Source organism: Strigops habroptila, chromosome 1 (assembly GCF_004027225.2).
Source record: "Strigops habroptila isolate Jane chromosome 1, bStrHab1.2.pri, whole genome shotgun sequence".
Classification (NCBI taxonomy): Eukaryota; Metazoa; Chordata; class Aves; order Psittaciformes; family Psittacidae; genus Strigops; species Strigops habroptila.
In genome coordinates, this window is record NC_044277.2 from 122,920,506 (window position 1) to 122,939,817 (window position 19,312).

The 19,312-nt window shown below is 39.9% G+C and overlaps 1 protein-coding gene across 2 annotated transcripts in view; it reads left to right on the forward strand.

Annotated features, from left to right (window-relative positions):
- Positions 1–3,683: 3,683 nt before the first annotated feature.
- CASD1 (CAS1 domain containing 1) overlaps positions 3,684–19,312 on the forward strand; it is a 35,848-nt gene continuing 20,219 nt past the window's right edge. For both annotated transcript variants that reach the window (XR_003994868.1, XM_030510874.1), the window contains exons 1-6: positions 3,684–4,255; positions 13,348–13,444; positions 14,126–14,246; positions 15,784–15,828; positions 17,832–17,894; positions 19,256–19,300. Coding sequence is in view for 1 of the 2 variants with exons in the window: in XM_030510874.1 (XP_030366734.1) it covers positions 4,123–4,255; positions 13,348–13,444; positions 14,126–14,246; positions 15,784–15,828; positions 17,832–17,894; positions 19,256–19,300 (504 nt within the window). In the remaining variant the exon portion in view is untranslated. The remainder of the gene's footprint in view (positions 4,256–13,347; positions 13,445–14,125; positions 14,247–15,783; positions 15,829–17,831; positions 17,895–19,255; positions 19,301–19,312) is intronic.

The window sequence follows — 19,312 nt, forward strand, 5'->3', positions numbered from 1 at the left end:
CCAGGGACCCCAAGCAGATATTAAATGGCCACTTCAAAGACCTAATTGGGATAATCAGGATCCGATGCATAGAACTCATATGCAGGACCTGAGAACTATAGTAATTCAGGGAATTAGAGAAGCAGTACCCCGTGGCCAGAATATCAATAAAGCATTTAATGAAATGCAAAAGAAAGATGAAAGCCCTACTGAGTGGCTGGAACGACTGAGGAAAGCCCTTCAGCTGTACTCTGGGGTAAATCCAGACGACCCTTTAGGGCAAGCGCTCCTCAAAACTCAGTTTGTGGCAAAATCATGGGAAGACATTAGAAAGAAGATTGAAAAGTTAGAAGACTGGCAGAATAGAGGGTTGGATGAATTATTGAGGGAAGCTCAGAAAGTCTACGTAAGGCGGGAAGAAGAGAGCAGCAAGCGACAAGTAAAAATGATGGTAGCAGCGGTCAGAGAGGATCGCAAAGGACGAACTGGTGAACACAGATCTGCTGGAACGAAACAAGGGAACGTAATAGTAAAGAAGGAGCAGAGATGTTGTTTTTACTGTGGAAAGAAGGGACATATAAAGAAGAATTGCAGAGAAAGGATCAGGGATGAGGGAATATTGAAAACGGAATAGGAGAGTCAGGGGCTCTATATCTTAGGGGACCGGAGTCATCATGAGCCCTTGATAAAATTAAAAATAGGTCCCCATAAACAAGAGTTCACCTTTTTAGTAGACACTGGGGCTGAGAAATCAACTATTAAGCAAATACCTGAGGGATGTAAAGTTTCCCCTGAAAAGGTACAAGTAATTGGGGCAAAAGGAGAACCCTTTAAAGTAAGCAAAATCAAAAATGTGGTATTCGAAACTGAAAATAAATTTGGAATGGGTGAACTCTTGCTCGTCCCTGAAGCAGAATTTAATCTGTTAGGACGAGATTTAATTGTTGAATTGCAATTAGAAATTAAAGTGAAAAATCAGGAGCTAACAGTGTCTGCTTATCCTTTAACCGTGGATGATCAAAAACAAATTAACCCCGATGTCTGGTACTCTCCGGACACAATTAGTAGACTGAAAATCCCACCGATTAAAATCCAACTTTCCGAACCCCACATACCTGTGAGGGTAAGGCAATATCCCATATCCCTAGAAGGACGGAGGGGATTAAAACCAGAAATTGATCGATTGTTAGCACAAGACACTTTGTGTCAAAAATTGTTAAAGATCTAGCTGAAAGCTTGGGGATTAAGTGGGAATACCATACACCATGGCATCCACAAAGTTCGGGAAAAGTTGAAAGGATAAATGGAGAAATCAAAACTATTTTGACTAAATTAATGATAGAAACCAAATTATCATGGATTAAGTGCCTACCCATGGCACTATTAATTCTCAGAACCAGACCCCGAGCAGATGTAGGAATATCAGCGTTTGAAATGGTGTATGGAATGTCTTATAGAATTGAAAGTCCACAAACAAATGTTTTAATTCGAGACCGTGTGATTAATGAATATGTTTCACAATTAGCAGAACATCGTAACAAGCTTTGGGAACATGGACTGATTGTACAACGACCCCCGTTGGACTTAAAAATTCATAATGTTAAACCTGGGGATTGGATATTGATTAAAGTGTGGAAGGAAGAAACCCTAAAACCCAATTGGGAGGGACCTTATCTTGTTTTGCTTACAACAGAAACAGCTGTCCGAACTGCGGAGCGTGGATGGACTCATGCCAGTCGCATTAAAGGCCCAGTGACGAGACCCCACTGGAAAGTAATCAGTACTCCAGGTGACACCAAGATAACCCTGAAAAGATAACGTAATGATAAAGACTTTATTTGATTATTTTGCCGCATTACCTTTCGGTATAAAGTGTGTATTGCTGTTTATATTTGCTATAATTATTTCTCTTTTTTTCTATTATATATGGAAGCGTACAAAGTGTGTTGAAGGAAATTGCTAAACTTATGCAACCTCACAATATTAAATATAGAAGATATGTTGATGTAAATAATATATGCACTCTAGATATACGAATTAGGTGGGTGTAATGATTTGAACTGCAATTGTTATCCATTTGCTTGTTTTAGGTGTAAGGTATGCCAGGATAAATGGTAGACACATTGTGAATGTGGATACCCTCCAATAGGAGTTTGCACACAGTGTTGGAAAATCCAAAGAACTCTCACTGAGTGGAAATTAAAACAATTAGAGTCTAAACAAAAAAAATTATTCGGGAATCCCATGAGTGGTGGGAAATTTTTGCCAAAGGAATAAACCCTCGATATTATTGCTACCACTCCAACGAACCAGTCCCCTTTGTAGCTGAAATTTTGGTTATAAAATGCAGAAGGGAAGTACTGACCGTGTCTTACTTTGCCCCATTAGTTAAAGCTGCAAAGTGGGAAGCCTATATAAACAGGCAGAAAGCCCGAAACAGCTGTTCTCCTGAAGAATTCCCTTGCTGCCGAGAAGATGGTACACCCCGTGGCTCGAAGCAACCGAGTCGACGGGCGAGGCAGAGGAGGAACAAACTGTGGAGAAAAGAACCAGAACGATGGGACACAAAAGCAGCAATGGCCGAACTTCCCCAGGACTGGTAAAAATATACTTAAATTGGCAAAATTAACAGACACCCTTTTTTTTTTCTGGTATACCGTTAGTTTTGTTATTGATAATAACCCAAGCAAATGGAAACCCTCATAAACCTATGAACTAGACAATAACAAACATAAAATACACTTTATTAAAGAATGGTTTGACATAGCTAAACTGCTTATTTTAACTACGAGGTCTGGGGCAAAATATAAGAGTGTATCTATTAATGAAGATGAAGATTGCTGTGAATACATTATGCCACGTGAGAACTATGCCTTTTGTAATTGTGAGGTATTACCTTGTGAGTGTTATGATAAATATTGGGATTGTGGAAAAAGGTTTGTTCGCAGTGCCGAAAATGAAAGTAACGTCTAATAAACAATAATAGGATAAAAAGAAAAAGGGGGGATTGTGAAAAACTATGGACTAGGATATTGTTTATTAAGATTTATGTTAAGCTCAATGTAAAGGTTAGGCAACAAAGATGTGAAATCGCTTATGCAGACAGAAACTCGGACACTGCTTGAGTAAGATAAGATAACCACAATCGCGAGATAACCGCCAGACTTCCAGGAACCGACAGAAACAGGACAAACAACCCCAGATAAGGACATGTGAATGAGGGGTCAACTATGGGATAAAGGAGAAAGACTTCTTATTTCGGCCTCAACGACCACCAGGAGGTAGAAAACGACCCCCTAACAACAACTGAAGCATGCGCAGAGTACCTCCACTACTTCATGAACACGGAAGTAAAGATGTATAAAAAGGGACTGTTTGAACTGCTCAGCACGGCAGTGGCGGAGCGCAGACTCCCCTGTCGTCCAGCGCTGTTTTTGCTCATATTCTACTTGCTATAATTAATAAAATTTTAATTGGATTATGATCCGTTGTGGTCACAATTTATGACAATGGTCATCTTATTTTATGAGTGTGGTTAGGGTGGCCACCTGCCCTATCCCAGTCCTGGCGGGTCAGATGGGCAGCTTCTCACCATGACCACTTCTGGCGAGGGCTAGGTCTCGGAGTGCAGATTTGCTGCCCTGCACCGTTCCCCAGTTACGACTCGAGTAACTCCCTGTGGAGGAAGAGGATTTCCCTTTGGTAAGATTTCAACATCACTTGGAGAAAAGCCAGCACTGCCTAGTGCCAGCAGTCACGTACCGGGTCAGGTACAACCCCTCGCCCCGGTACTCCTTCAGCGAGCACAGTCCAAAAGGTCCTCGGCGAGAAGCGAGGCGCCGGGGGCCAGCAAAATGCCCGCCTCGCCGCCGCCCCTCACCCGCGGGCCCGGGGCGATCCGCCGCGGGGCGGGAAGCCGAGCGCTGGGGCCTCCCGCTGGCGGGCGAGGGGAAGCAGCGGCGCCAGGAGGAGGGCGGCAGCTCCGCCCCGGCAGCGGGGCGTCGGGCAGCTGGCCGCCGCGCCGGTGCGGCCGGTGGCAGCCGGCAGTAGCGGCGGGGTCTGCCTTCGCCGCCAGCGGGGACCCAGTGCTGCCCCGCTGCGCCCGCCCGCTCTATCGCACACTGTTGTCATGGAGGAGCCAAGATGGCGGCGCTGGCCTACACCGGAGGCAAGCGGGAGATCAACTACTACTTCAGCGTGAGGAGCGCCAAGGTGCTGGCGCTGGGCGCCGTCCTGCTCCTCACCGCCTGCCACGCCACCTCCCGCCGCTACCGAGGTGAGGGGGCGGCCGCGGGCGCTCCGCGGGGGGCCGCGGCTGGCGGGCAGCGGGAGGCGGAGCCCCGGCGAAGCCCGGGGACTGTGGCCGTGCCGGGGCAGCCCGGGGCAGCCGCAGCGGGGCCGAGAGGCGGTGGGGGAGACGCGCGTACCCCTGGCCCGGCGGGCTGCGGCGGGGGGCGCAGCGCAGCGCGGCTGCTTTGGGAGGCAAGCCTGGGGACGGCGGCGGGGGGGAACCGGCGGCGGGAGGGGAGCGGTGCCCCCACCGCGGGGCCCAGCCCGGGGGGCCCTGCAGGGCTCGGCGCAGGCTCCGGCTCGCCGCGGGCTTCCCGCCGGCCGGGCGAGGCCCCGCGGCTCGGGCGTGCGTGACTGGCGGGGTCGGTGGAGGCGCGGAGCTCTGGCTGTGAGCGCAGCACCGCGCCTGGGGCCTTGCCAGCGGTCCGTATAGCAGCTGTAGGGCTGCAGGTGAAGCTGCAGGGGCAGGGGGTGACTTCTTCCCTATCACTTGTTTCCCTACAGTGATTAACGGCCTTGACATGGCAATTAGTGATTAAAATCTTAACTGGTGTAAGACTTGGCATATCTTATTTTGCTATTTGAACCATGCAAAAATAACTAAATCCAGCCTCCTTGGTGAATGAAGCAAAATAAAGAGTTGTTTGGTTTCACGTGTTGTTAGTGGTTGTGGATGAGCCAGTAACCAAGATCTGGAGACTGCAGCTGGAGAACGTGACAGGGCTGCATATGGGTGTATGTCAGTAACAGGCGTGCTGGGAGCCTTGCTGTGCCTCTTCATTCGGGTTGTTTTGGCCTTGAAGCTGTGAACCTTGCCATGATTTGTAAAAGCGATGGAACTGCTAAAGGAAATACTTTCTTGCTTCCTTCTGATTCATGCTAAAGAATGTAGTATGTCTTTTTAGGTAAATCAAAAAGTTGGTCCACAGGCAGATCACCGCCTGCGTGTTTATTGTAGGACAACTGGTGTTGTGTTCTAACACTTGCTGCCAGAGCCCACAGAAGACAAGGCTGCTGCGGTTTATTGTGGAAATGGGAAAGGGGGTAGGGATCTTTATGAGTACAGTTCCCTAGATTCATCCCTGGCTGGCATGTCACTAAGTCTGATAAACTGACTAGTACTAAGTTGCAGGACGTGGAAGCATTTACTGAATTCTAGAGGAGCTCAGGCATGAAGTAATTGAACTTGCCTGTTGTGCTGTATTCCTTAAGGCACAAACAGTGGCAAAACTGGATGGAGGGTGACAAATGTGATGCTTTTTTGAAGAGGGATTGCAACACTGGTGTAAGAAAGTAGGGACTGCCACATCAAGCAGATTACAAGGAAACCATAATATGCATAAATGCTATATATTATGGGAGAGTTAATGAGAGGGGTGAGTCACAAATTGCAAAACTGAGAATATGCAGGCTTTTATGTAAGCTGATACGATATATATGGATTTTCACGAAGCTTTCAACAAGTTCCTTTGCCTAAGGCTTTTAGTTTCTATAAGCTATTACAGAGTAACAGAGAGGCTTTCCTGTAACTCTTTAAAAGAGAGGACATAGAGTGGGAGTGAATACAGAGTTACCATCTTGGGTTGCTTTGAATAACATTCAAAAGACAAATGGTTTGGAAAAAGAGGGTGGGGCATTTATAGCAGAAAAAAGTTTTCAAGAAACAAACGCAGAGGTGCTTGAGAGATCATTCTGCAACCCTTCAGTGACCTCGGGCATCTGAAATTCAGCAAATGTCAGGGTATTTTTGGCAATTAATTAAAAAAAAACCCAACCAAAAAAACCCCCAGAAGATTTCACTGTGTTATTGCACAACTAAAGCTAAGTGGCACCTTGCTTACTATCAGTCGTGTAGGTCAACCCCTCTTAGTAGTGAAATACAGCTTGGAAAATACAAAAGAGCAACACAAATGGCAGCAGAATAAAACAGCTTCTGTACCAGAAGTAATGAAGTAGATTAAAATTTTGTAGCCTGGACAGAAAGTTAGTGACTTGGTAATGGTCTCAAATATTATGAATTGTTGAGGGAAGGTAAATTCATAGTGGTTGTGTCATAACACAGAAAGTATCAACTGAAAATTAAATTAGCATGCAATACATTTAAAATGATCAGAAGAAACCACTTCCCGCCCTTCAGCTCCCCCCCCCCCCCCCCCCCCCGCAAGGCATTTTGAAACATATTGCCAAGATTTTATACCAAAAATGCCATGAAAAGGGTTATTCTCATTTGCAGAGTGTGGATGCAAACGTGCTGCACTTCTGGCTCGAAGTTGCCAGGCTGTGAAAGCCCAGCCATGCTGGGGAATGAATTGCTCTCTATTTGTCATGCTTTTATGCTTTGTCTTGGAGTATCTGTCCTTAGCTGCTGTCAGGAATAGGAGAGCAGACAAGATAGACTCTCACACGTGAACATATGTTCTGCCACAGTGGGGCAAACAAGAAATTTAACAATGAATTAACCACCCATGTGGGTACTGTCTCTCTTTCACGGATGTCCAGGAATCTGGAGGAAATGAAAGAGAGCTGCAGATGAACAAAAAGGGCTGAAATCTGTTCTGTGGGATGTGTGGGGTTTTCCCCTCCCACCAAAAAACTGGGTCTTTAAACCTGATAACTGAAAGTTTGCATTAGCTGAAACAGTAACTGCCTGAATAATGGAGAAAATGAGATTGAAATTAGGCACGTCATTCATAGAGTTAGGCATGTCTAATGATACATCCAAGATCCTCGTGTCCTATAAGGCATATAAAAGGGGGCAAAGACCACAGTTGTCTTTGCAGAAAAAGCATGTACTAAGTCAAAACACTTTGTTATTTCGTGTTCTCTATTACTTATAAAATCAGACTTATACCACAGAAGCACATTGACGGCGTTGAGACTTCTAGCCTGTATTATTGCAGTTTTTCCCTTGGACAATTCAGCCAGAAGTAAAAAGCCACAGAGAATGTATATAACCAGACGGAGAAGGGTACATGTGAAGGGGGTTCATCAATGAATCCTTCTTTCTGTGGGACAAGCATGGGTATGCAAAGACTCCATGAGAGAGAGCAGTTACTTTTAACGTTTTTGTGGGGTTTGTTTATTTGGCTTTTTTGTTTGGTTTGAGATTGTTGTTTTTCTTTGCTTTGTTGTTTTGGGGTTTGGTTTTTTTTTGAGGAAGACATTCTAAAAGTGATAAAGGCACATAAGGGCTGCTGCTTTCACACCTTTTCTTTTTTCTCACTATCTCTGAGTATTCATATATATATAGATTAATATATAGATGTTCTATGTTTTAAGGTTTCAAATGAGTGGCAATTGAATGATTTAACTTTCTGGTAGTTAGCCTAGTTTATCTCGCTCAGTTTAGAAATACAGATTGCCATCTATTTTTCTTCTTCCACTGCAATATTGAAAAGTTCACAAGGCATCGATTAATGTTCAGAATATGTATATGTTTTATAAAGTGGTTGGTTTTGTCTTGGCTTCCTTTGGGGGCCTTTGGATGATTGAGACTTTCGTTAGAACTCCTTTGTTTTGTCTGGTTGTCTTCGCATGTAAAGGTTTCAGTGAATTTTGGCCTCAGTCATGCAAATACATGTTGTAGATGGGAAGGGACGAGTGCACTTCCCAGTAAAACTTGCCTGTATAGAAGTTACTTGTATGAAGAAATCCTGAGCTGGGGTTGTGGAAGGTAAAATTTGTGTTCAGGGAGACTATCATATTTAAGGGTCTCCTACACGCTTTGCAAAACCTAAAGTGAATTAGGAAACGTTAAAGACTGCCTTTAAACTGCATGCTCAGTGAGGAGTTAAGTGGACTAAATGTTTATAAACTATTCAGTGAAGTTAGTGCTATGCATTTTTCAGTTATCATATTTCAAAGGTAAAGTTCTAAACCTTGATGGAAATAAGTTTTTATTTAAAATTTTATATTCTTAAAATCAGCATTGATAGATCCTGTTTAAAACTACATTTTTATTTTGAAAAATAGAGAACAATTGAATCTCCATTTCTTTGAAATAGTGTGCCTTTTAGTGAAAGCATAGTGAAACATTGTCTGTTCTCTCATTGAATGAAGACATTAAGATTTCAAAATTTCAGTGGAAAACCCACAATTTTCAGGGATGATAAATTAAAATAATGAGCATGATAAAATTTGAGTAAATATGGTCTTTGTATAACCATATCATAGTGTATCTAAGTGTAACATGATGAAAATAAAAGGTAATATGTTGGTAGGATTATTTACACAAAGCATGAAGGGAGAGCTTAAAAAATGTTCTGTGTTTTGTGTATAGAACAGCACTTGTGTATAGAGTAGATTTCTTTTCCTCAGGTATTGGGTTGGGTTTTGTTGTGGTAGTTTGTTTTTTTTCTTTTTTCTTTCTTTTAAGCTCTCATTAACAGTTAAGAAGAAAGAGTGGTGTACTAAAATGAGAGTGGTTCTTTGGCTGCTATGTATTTCATCTCCTAAGTAAGACTTGGGCTTTTCTGGAGGCACTGTCTTACCTGTAACCTCCAGTTTAGTGTCTTGGCTGCTGTTTCAGTCTTGTTTTATTCTCCTCCCTCATTTCCCCCCCCAAAACTTGTACTATTATATTTAGAGAAAGACATAAGACTTAGGACATCAGACATCAGCAATGCTCCTGATAAGTTTCAGGAGCTTTCTGATATCGCTCAGGGAAATAGTAAGATACTCAGTAGCTGGAGTTGGGAAAGAAGGTATAATTCCTTGGCCTAAAATATTACCTCTATGTTTACAATGTATACAATGTGTGCTGTTTGGAATGTTATTTCAATAACATATTGTAGGATGGAGGATTGTTTTATTTGTTGGTAATTACGATGGGAGTGCCATGGAGTGCAAAGCTGCCAGGCTTGGGTTATGAACTCAAGATAGGGAACATGCTCTCTTACGAAGAATTAGTAAACTAAGATTCTTCAGTCTTGAAAACTTGATTGAGGAAGGACTGATAGTGATCTAAAAATCATGATAGATGTGAGTGTGAACTGTCTTTTCCTACAGAAGAACTAGGGAGTACCAAGTAAATCTAGTAGAAACCATATTTAAAATAAAGGCAAGTGATTCTTCAAGCAGCAGCTGTGGGTATGAATAACTCCTGTAGAAGAATTCTGTGGATGCTAAAAAATCAAAGAGAAGACTGCATGACTTTGTCAGAAAAAATCTGTGGAAGGTTTTACAAAATATGAGAAACCACATCCAGCTCAGGAAGTCCCTGGACTGAACATAGTTGGAAGAATGTTAGACAAGAACATAATGTTTACTCGCAGTCTTACTAGTCCCCAGACATCTGCTTTTGGCCCCTGTTGAAGGCAGAATACCAGGCTAGAATGACCTAGGTCATGGTCTGACGGTGCATGACTCTTCTTATTTTGTTATGCATCTTCCTCAGCAAATTAATGGATTTCAGAGGGATTCTAGTTAGTAGTGGATTTTCTTTTACATAGTTCACTCTTACATGACTTTTCACCATCTGTATGGTGGAGGGCTTTGTAGCAGTAGCTGTAATAATTGTAAGTCACCTATTCTCATAATCTGATCACAAGCAAAACGAGTTTCATGCTTTTTATTATTTCTGACAATTTGATTTTTATGCAACTTACTCAGAATGATAGTTTACATAAGTGTGTATGTTCGAGAATTGAGGAAATTATGTTGCTTGAAAGCCAGAATATAGAAACAGGATTTTATTTGAAATTATTAAGAAAAAAGGAAAATATGGTAATTTTAAATTTATTCTTTTTACTAGAAAGATGCCTGTCCAGCAAATCTGAGCAATGTCAACATATTTAAAAAGTAGGTAGAGTCCTCTTTCCATGTCATCTGCTGTGTTCTGAACTATTTCTGCAGAAGTCTTGGCAGCAGAATCAGCAGCTTTCTTGTAAGTAGCAATAGTTGCAAGAGGAGCAGAAAGGCACTGAAGAACTGCTTCTGGAAGATCTGTAATCTGTTCAGAAATGGCACTTAACTGAATAATGAAACAGGCACAGACTGGAAAAAGAAAGATGATGTTGCTGACCTGGAGTGACCTATGCTGGTTGAAAAACAGAAGCGTTAGAGACTACCTTTCTGGAAACCCCTGGAGTTCACCCTGCATCTGTGGTCTCAGCATACTTCCATGAGAGCTTCTTTAAATGTTCAGAAGCAAGTGGCCTTCTGCATCTGGCCATTTGCCACATCCCATTGCTGCTGTGCAGTAATTAATCAGTTTGACGTGGACAGTACATATGCATTGCAATTAGGAAGGAAGTGTTGATCTGATTTGTGGTACATCAGGCATTTGCTGGAGAGGTTACCGGTCAATTTAAGAGAATTCCTGAACTACCCTGGAGTGATTAGTAGGTTCTTACTGATGATAAAAATAGGAGCTTATCACTGTGTGTATTTAAACTTTTAACACATTTTTCTTCCATGCATCAAAATGTGCCTCCCAAAACAGAGGTAGGAGTAAAGGATGACAATTTTAATAGAAGCCAGTTTATCTTGCATATTAGGAGTATGTCATGCGGGTTGCTCACAGAAAACCAACCCAAACCCAGAGCTATGAGCTTTTTCAAGACTGTTATAATTCTTCATGTTATTCCAGCTTTTTTAGAAGCCACAATGCAATAGCAGCGGAAAGTAATTGAAGTTCCAGGAGAGAAAGCAAGTTTGGTTGGTCAAGTTGCATTTTGGAATGAGTAGCCTTAGATCTTTGTAAATAGTGCTTGATTGTGTTATTACTGCTGGGTTTGGTTGGATAAATGAGCCAAGGAGTAACAGTTATAATACAGTCTGTTCTACATTGCCTTTTTCAGATTTTCATGAAAACAGGTAGGAGGAGTTTCAGAGAGGAAGGTAGGGGTAGAAAATGTCTTCAGCTGCCACTTCTTTCCTCCAAGCTAATTTTATACTGTTTTTCGAGGAGCATATGTGAGCTGCATTGTCTGCACTTATGTGTCATAGAATCATAGAATGGGTTGGGTTGGAAGGGACCTTAAAGCTTATCTATTTCCAAACCCACTGCCGTGGGCAGAGACACCTTCAACTAGACCAAGTTGCTCAAAGCCCCGTCCAACCTGGTCTTGAATACTCCCAGGGAAATCTGAAACGTTCTTCCGGGCATCCTAAGTAGGAGACAGCTAGAATATTGAAATAAGAGAGAAGTAACAGTTTTATGTGACAGCTATACTTTAAACACATAATTTGTTTAACGGTTTTGGTAACATTTTCCCAGCTTTATAGATGGAAACCTTACCTTTCGTTTTTCTGGGTGGATTGTGAAGGAGCAGGCAGCTGAGTATCAGCTCACAAACTAAAGTAGCAACATCATTGCCAGTGTTAACGCAAGAGTTAGCTGGAAGGAGCCATGATCATGGAAGATTATAAAGATCCTAGTTCTGTATTTGTCATAAATACAAATATGTATCCCTCATCCAAGTAATTACTAATGTTTTCTGAAGTTTACTATCCATAGATCTAAAATGCTTATACAAAACTTCTTCAATATAGATACTATTGTCATTTTTCCTGATATTGGGAAACTATGGAAATAAGTAATTTTCCCGATTATCTTATGTCCAACACAAAAAAACCCTGAAAACCAAGCAACCAAACAGAAGAGTTGCTTCAGTGCCTATAATAATTAATTAACTTTCACTGCGATCTTTGGACCATAACTTAGGATATATTTTCTTATCAGAATGTTATACAAAGTCTTTCTTTATCTGGTGCACTTTTTATTTCTTTTATTGATAGATTTGACTATGGTCTTGTGGAAGCTTTTGTTTCAGCACAAGGGAAATGATACCATGGCTCTGTCTCTTTTTCCTAAAAGCTCTTTACTGTTATACTGATCTTTGAGGATCTTTGTGGACTGTGAGCCTGGGTCTTGGTAGAGTCAGTGGTACCTTGTAATTTCCCATTCCTGCAGACCTCAGGCTACTTGCATCTCATTCTGTTCACCTCGTCTAATTTACAGTTCTAGATAATTCTTCAGATTTTCTTATAGTAATTGAAGCAGAAAGTCTGTCTCATTATAATATGTGGCTCTCAGCAGCCCTGAAAAGAGCAGATGGAAAACGCCCTGTTCTTTAGGATTAGTGCAAGTTTCGGTGGAGTAAAAGAGCAGTCCTCAGTTCAGTTTAAGGAAGTCAAGGTTTCACAGAAAGCATTAAGTGTGGGCTGTGGTACATTGTTTCTGAACAAGCTAGCACAGGTACCTGACATTTCATTCACAACCATTCCCCTGCTTGTCAGTGCTCTGAAATGACAAGTATGACAAATATGTTGGTGGGCAACTCCTCTTGCAGTGAACCATGTTCAGCTGTGTTCAGTTATAAGGCAGCAGAATCTGACTTGGAGTTTGCAGGGAGATAACAGTCCTTGATATCATAACTGAGGTATTTATTGTATTTGTATGAACTTAGTGACCTGAAACATCAACACCTGTAAGTTTTACACTTAATTAGTGTAAAACTTCTTGACTAGAAAAGCTGCCTGCAGTTCAGAATAACCAGCAAATTCCGGTGTAAATGCTTTTTGTTTTGCATATGAACCCAGCATGTAATGTCACCTCTTCTAAGGTGACTGCTATGTCACCTTGATGAGGAGGATATAGAATGATAATGAGGAGATAGAATAGACTTCCTTGCAAATCTCATGTTGACAGTCATGTTCTGTAAAAGATGCTGTATATGGTGATTCTGTGTAGAAGATTATGATATTGAACTATTGTATTCTTTAATTTCATATTAGTGTATTCTGTACACTAATAGTAGATAGCACGGTGGATTGGCACTTTTTGTTGGAAATGCTGTTCTAGGTCACCACATCTTCCTGACAGCAGAAATGGGATCACTAACCTTTTGTGGATAGAAAAGTGATTTACAGAGAAGTGTGGTATGATAAGTGAGAAGGCAATTTGCAGAAACTTGTGCAAGAAGTTTTTACAATGACTTTGGGTTTTTTACTGCTATTGATTGTTTCAATTCCTGTGTTTCAAATATTGTCAAATTATTATTCTTTTTAATAGCAATGGGGCTATGTTTTAACTTTCATGTGTCCGAAATCTAATCTTAATATAACATTTTAAAGGTGGCGATACATGTGAGTATCTTCTGTCCAGTGGGAGATTTCTTGGAGAAAAAGTATGGCAACCCCACAGTTGTATGATGCATAAGTATAAAAATAGGTAAGAAAACTCACGTCTTCGGTTTTTCTGCCTGGAAAGAAGAGTCGCTGTTTGACCGCAGCTGCAGTGATTGCAGTGTCATATATTTTTCCCTGGATAGCTGGTTTTCTAGGCTTTCAAAAATATTATCAAAAGGAAGACTTTTCCTTGTACATTATCTCTGAGTTTACGGTGTTTACCATTGTTAGATTTTTATATAAAAATACAAATAAATGTTGGTGATATTAGTACTGATACATGTTATGGTGAGCCTGCATAGCTTCATGTGTCACTTTCAAATTGCTGAAAGGGAAAATGCTGACCTTATGTGTAGAATCATGAGTAAAAAAAAATCCCAAATAAGATTACCAATCATTTTTTTTCACCTACTAATAAAAGACCTTTATTTTTTAGAATTATGCTTATATTAACATTTTCAAACTAACTGTGTTTGTAGCACCACAGAATAGGAAAACCTGTTTTATTATTTGCCTAGTCACATTAGCAGGAGAATTAATTTTCATTTCTATGCAAATTATGCTAAACTTTTTATTAATTCAGCATGTTGTAAAAAAAGATTTACCATTCATTACAGCTGGATAGAATGCTTAAAATTATCTATATTGCTCTGTAGATTTCCTAAAGACTTTTTCCTAAAATATAAATTTCCCGTAACATGAATGTTGCTGTTTTGTTTTACAGTGAAGCAAAAAACTGCCTCGTAGACAAACATGTTGTGTTTATAGGAGATTCTAGAATTCGACAGCTGTTCTATTCATTTATAAAACTCATAAATCCTCAAGTCAAAGAAGAAGGAAATAAGGTGAGGTAATATTTTATTTTGATGATGTCTTTGTTTCTGTCTTCCTAACTTGCCTCATAAGCCTCCTCTGAATTAAAAAAAAACAAACCAGGAAATTGTACCATTTGCTGGCCTAGCCATCAGGAAGAAGAACCTCAAAAAGCGTTTTGGAGGAGAACAAGATTAGATCAGGATAATTGTTTGGGTGCAGATGAGAAGTGAACTAGGAAGCTCGAGAGAAAGCTTGTGGCAGTCTGGGAATAAATTAATGAAGCTGACTTGTCCCATAGCAACTTATGCTTCATATTTGGCTTCTTGATGAGAAAATGATTGCTCCTTTGTGTGTTTTTAAATACTAGTAATTCGTGGGTTATCATTTGTCATTTTAAATGTCAGTTAATTGCTGATGTAATCTGTTCATAAAAATCCTTAGGGCAATGACAGGTTTCCAGGTCTAACTTGAAGCTGAAACTAGAAATAGCTTCTGGTGTTACCTTCCTTTTAATCACTGCTGAAGAGCTGTCTGAATTTTATAAGGTGAAGAATGTAAACTGGAGCTTGCTGGGTCGAAGCAGTAAGAAAGGATTTAGCTATATCATTTGTTGAACAGAAATTCATTTCTTTTGCTGTATCATGCTGCTTAGGCATATGCCTTCATGGATGTAAGTACATATGTGAAGGAAAAGACACAGTTCGCTTTGAACTATACATCAGATTTGTCACTTACAGAGTAATTCTGTCATTTAGAAGTGCAAGCTGGTGGCTTGTCCAGCAGACAGCATGCAGTCACTTACTGTCAAAACAGTATGTTTGATTGATCGAATAACTTCGGTCTTCCTCATCTGTTGGTTAGGTCACAGTTTCTGCCCAAAGGTGATGGTGGGATGATAGAGTGCTATAATGGGTTTTGATGAGGCGTATCTTTTGTCAAGTGTTTAGGAAATCAAGATCTCAGTTTGTGGAAGAGAAATGCACTTGTTCTTTTGGATCAGGATTGAAACTAATATTGTATTTTAGTAATATTTTAAAGGACAAATGTGTATGAAGCATCTGACTGCTTCTTTTCTGATTTCTCACAATAACACTCAGCAAATTTAATTATGCATTCCAGACTTTATTTCTGCCTGAAATTATTTTCTTTTATTTTTTAATTAAAACTGTGTTGGTTCTTTCATGTAAAGAAGACGGGCAGCTGAAGAGGAAGGCTAGGGGAAAGGAAGTGCAAGAAAAGAAAGAGAAAAAAAGTCTTTTTCTCATTTTAGGAGGCTAAATATAGATAAATATTTTATACCTTTGTAACAGTGAATAAAAAGTGTTTCAGACTTTGGATAGATCTTTTGCAGGAAAAATAACCCTTTATGCGAGTACCTTATTTTATCAAGAAAGTAACATAAATATTTTGCATGAGTATACTGACAAGTTTATACAAGAAAGGTCCTTTCTACTGAAGATAAATAAACCTCCGGGTGAGAGCAATTTAACATACAAAAGTAAATATTTTCTTTTCATTCCAAGAGTTTGTCTCACTTCGGTTTTATTGTTTTGGGTTTTTTGACAGCATGGAAATATCCCATTTGAAGATAAATCTGCTTCAATTAAAGTGGTAAGTATTTTATTTAGTGTGAACTTGCAAGTCATTGTATTATTGTTTCATACATTGTGTTCCAAGTTGCAGTCAGAGCTGGATCTTTCAAATTTCCACAAGTGCTGTAAAAGTCAAAAGAAGCTTTAGACCATCAACAGCCTATAATTTTTCCACAAAATATATCAGAGTGTATATTAACATACTGTATTTTGAATACGATGTTTTGCGAGACTTTGGCTTTCAGTATTTCTATTCTGTGTTAGCTTTGGGCGTAAGCTCTGGAAGCATTTATAATTTTTCTTTTTGTTGAATATTATAATTCGGCCTTCCCAAGAATAGCTTTTGCCAGAAAGTTTACCCTTTCACTGCTGTGAGAATATGTATCTGGGGCTAACTTACTTGAAGTGGTAATTGTTATAACTGCTTTTGAGCTCTCTGTGCTATCCCAAGAAGTATTCCTTCCACTGTTTTTATGTGGAGAAATAACCACAATATTTATTATAATGTGGATATTTTAAAAAAGAAAACAAACAGAGTACTTGAGGATAGGTTTTATGAAGGATTCTGTTCTCTGGCTTGGCAATGGAAGTGGTGTCCTCAATAGCTTTCTTTGCTTCCCATGACAGCTGTCAGCCGCTCTGGGATTCTGCTAGTCATGTTTTTGTTTATGCCCTGGAGACAACTCATTCTCTGTTCATGAAAACCAAAGAAGCAGTGTATTTGCTGAGTTGTTTGCAAGTGAGCTTTCAGTACCTGTTTCTGTACATGGTTAAGACTTAGGGTACAGAATAACATTTTAGGGTGTGAGTCCATGGCAACTTAGGCTTATGCTGTCCAACTGCTGCCCTTCAGAGTATGCTCCTGTATTAGTGCTGTGACTAGCCCTGGTACAGGTGTGGAGCCAGCTGTTTTAGGAAGCGATTCAGCCAAAAACTTCCCTTATAGGATTCCTTTTAGGTCAGGTCTGATGTGGCTCATCATATAGTTATCTGAGTGCTGGAAAAGAGGGGGCAGAACACAAAGCAGGACAAAGGGGCCAATCCAGTGTGATTTATGTTCGTGTAGGCTGACACAGAACTACATCTTCAAAGCTCCTTAAGCCTTGGCAAGTATCTAACCACCAAGATTTGAGGTAGGCAGGCTTGGGCTTTTGGGAGATGTCTGGATAATTAAGAATATATTCCTAGTCTGCTGCTTCCTTGTTTTGATACCATATTGCTGTTGACATTATAGGCATGGTAGCTGAATTTTCACAATCCCAATGGCTGTGACCCAATAATTTAAATGTGGAAAATACTTGACCAAGAAAAGAGAAAATCACTGGGAACAAATGTAGAGCTTTATTTTGCCTGTCCTTCTAGGTGAAGGTTGAGCACTACTCTTTACATCTAAAAAACTGTCAATAGGTAATGCGGTTAATGGCCATGGCACTATTAGGTTTAAACAGATGATAATTTCTGAAGTGTAAAGTAAATTGTTAGGTTTCCTTTCTGTTCAAAAATTATTATTTCATGCTATCAATTATATTAAGTTCTGGAACAAAGAAAACCTGTTAGTAAAAACTGTGGGAAATTGAGCAAAAAGCAAGTTCTAACAAACGAGTTATGGTTGCGAGCTTGGTTTTATCCCTGATCATGTTAGAAGTTCAAGGACTTCAAGTTCTAACTTCCCATTTGGCAGAAACTGAAAAGTCATTTTTTTGATGAAACCCCAACTCTTGAACTACAAGTGAAAATTTCTTCTTCTTTCATGGGAGCAAAGTTTTGTGGTTTTGTGGGTTTTTTTGTCATCATCCCGTTCCTTGCCTCCCCTCCTCCCGTTTTTTTCCCTTTGCTTTCTGTTCTGCATGCTAGAGCAAGATGTCCAGCTTTTCGTGCTAACTATAAAGGAAATCTGACTGTGGGCCAGATGATTTTCCTTTACAGTCGAATTGATGGCAATTAGTTTGGTTTTTTGAATTTTTGTTATTCGTCTACTGTTTGTGTTTAAGCTTACAGAGTAAATCTACATTTGTTTTACAGGATTTCCTATGGTATCCAGAAGTTAATGGCTCTATGAGACAACGTATCAAATCTTGGACTGAGGTTTGTCTTAAAAAACTGTGGTTCGGGAAAATATAACAACTTTCTGAGGACTACTACCTTCCTTTTTTTTTATATATACACAACTATAATTACCAGGAGTCCAGCAGCTGTAGCATATCACATACATTCAGTCAGTTATGTCCCAGAGATCTGAAATTTGACATCAAAATAGTGAAAGGGGAATGTTTACTAGTGTATATGTTTCTGGGCATCCCCTAGTCTTCCATGATGGCTTTACTTGGCCCAAAAAAAACCCAAACCAAACCAGAAAAACACTACTTCCCAGGAGCAAGTCAATTCATCCCATTAAGAGCTGAAAGAATTTCACTCAGATCTGGCATTTCATTGCTTCCTTATCTGTAATGACTCTATTTTTATGTGACCAAATATTTTTGATCCTCGTGGGTCCCTTCCAACTCAAGATATTCTTTGATTTTGTATTTACATTAATTTCAGTGTTCCAAACTGAAGGCAATTTGGAAAGTCAAGAATGCCTTAATTTATCTTTCCTTAATATTTCCTTCAAATTACATACTAATTATTTTACGTTTCAGTTATGGTATAATTATTTTACATTTCAGTTGTGGTACAGCTTGTCATGTTGTTCAGCATAAAATTATGTATGTAATTCCGATAACAAGTAATATGTTTACAGGTTGGCGAGTAAATTTTTCTTGTTTCTTCCTTTGTTGATGTTTAAATAGCCTGGAGCTATTTAATAATGGTCCCCAGTGATTCTTTTGCTACTTTATTGGTCATTCTTGCACAACACCTTCCATCAAGATAGCTGAAGTTATAATTTCATTTTTCTTTTTCTGTGATTACTACAAAAAATTGAGAGCTGCTAAATGCCAAGGCAAAACTCGTACTGAGGTGATCAGCACTGTTGTTTCCTTGTACTCTTCTGTTTGAGTACATATTCTGTTTCTTGTCTTAAACTTAACATTCAGACTTCTGGAGCAACAACTGGTCACTTCAGTCAGTACAACAACTCAAACAGATGTTGACAATGCTGCAAGATACTGAGAGAAAAAGTACTTCAACAGTATGGTCTACAGTTTATTTGACAGTAAAAGTTGTTGTTTAGATAGCTTTTAAAGAGAATTTATGCTGCTAAATTGATAATGATTGTGAGTGCTTATTGATACATTTTCACTTTTGTACATTCCGTTACGTGAAAATTCTAGCATATCACAAGTTGATGTTCTCTGTAATATACCTGCAATCTATTCTTTTATAACCATCAACTGCTGGACAAGTTGAGTCACAGTTAATTAAGATATGGTTCTTAATTAACCTGCTCAGTATAATAATAATTTGTGAGTATTTTAAACCTAATTCATTTTTGTTTTGTGTCTTAGAGTTCTGCAGCAAAACCTCATATAATTGTAGCAGGAGCTGCCACGGTAAGTTATACA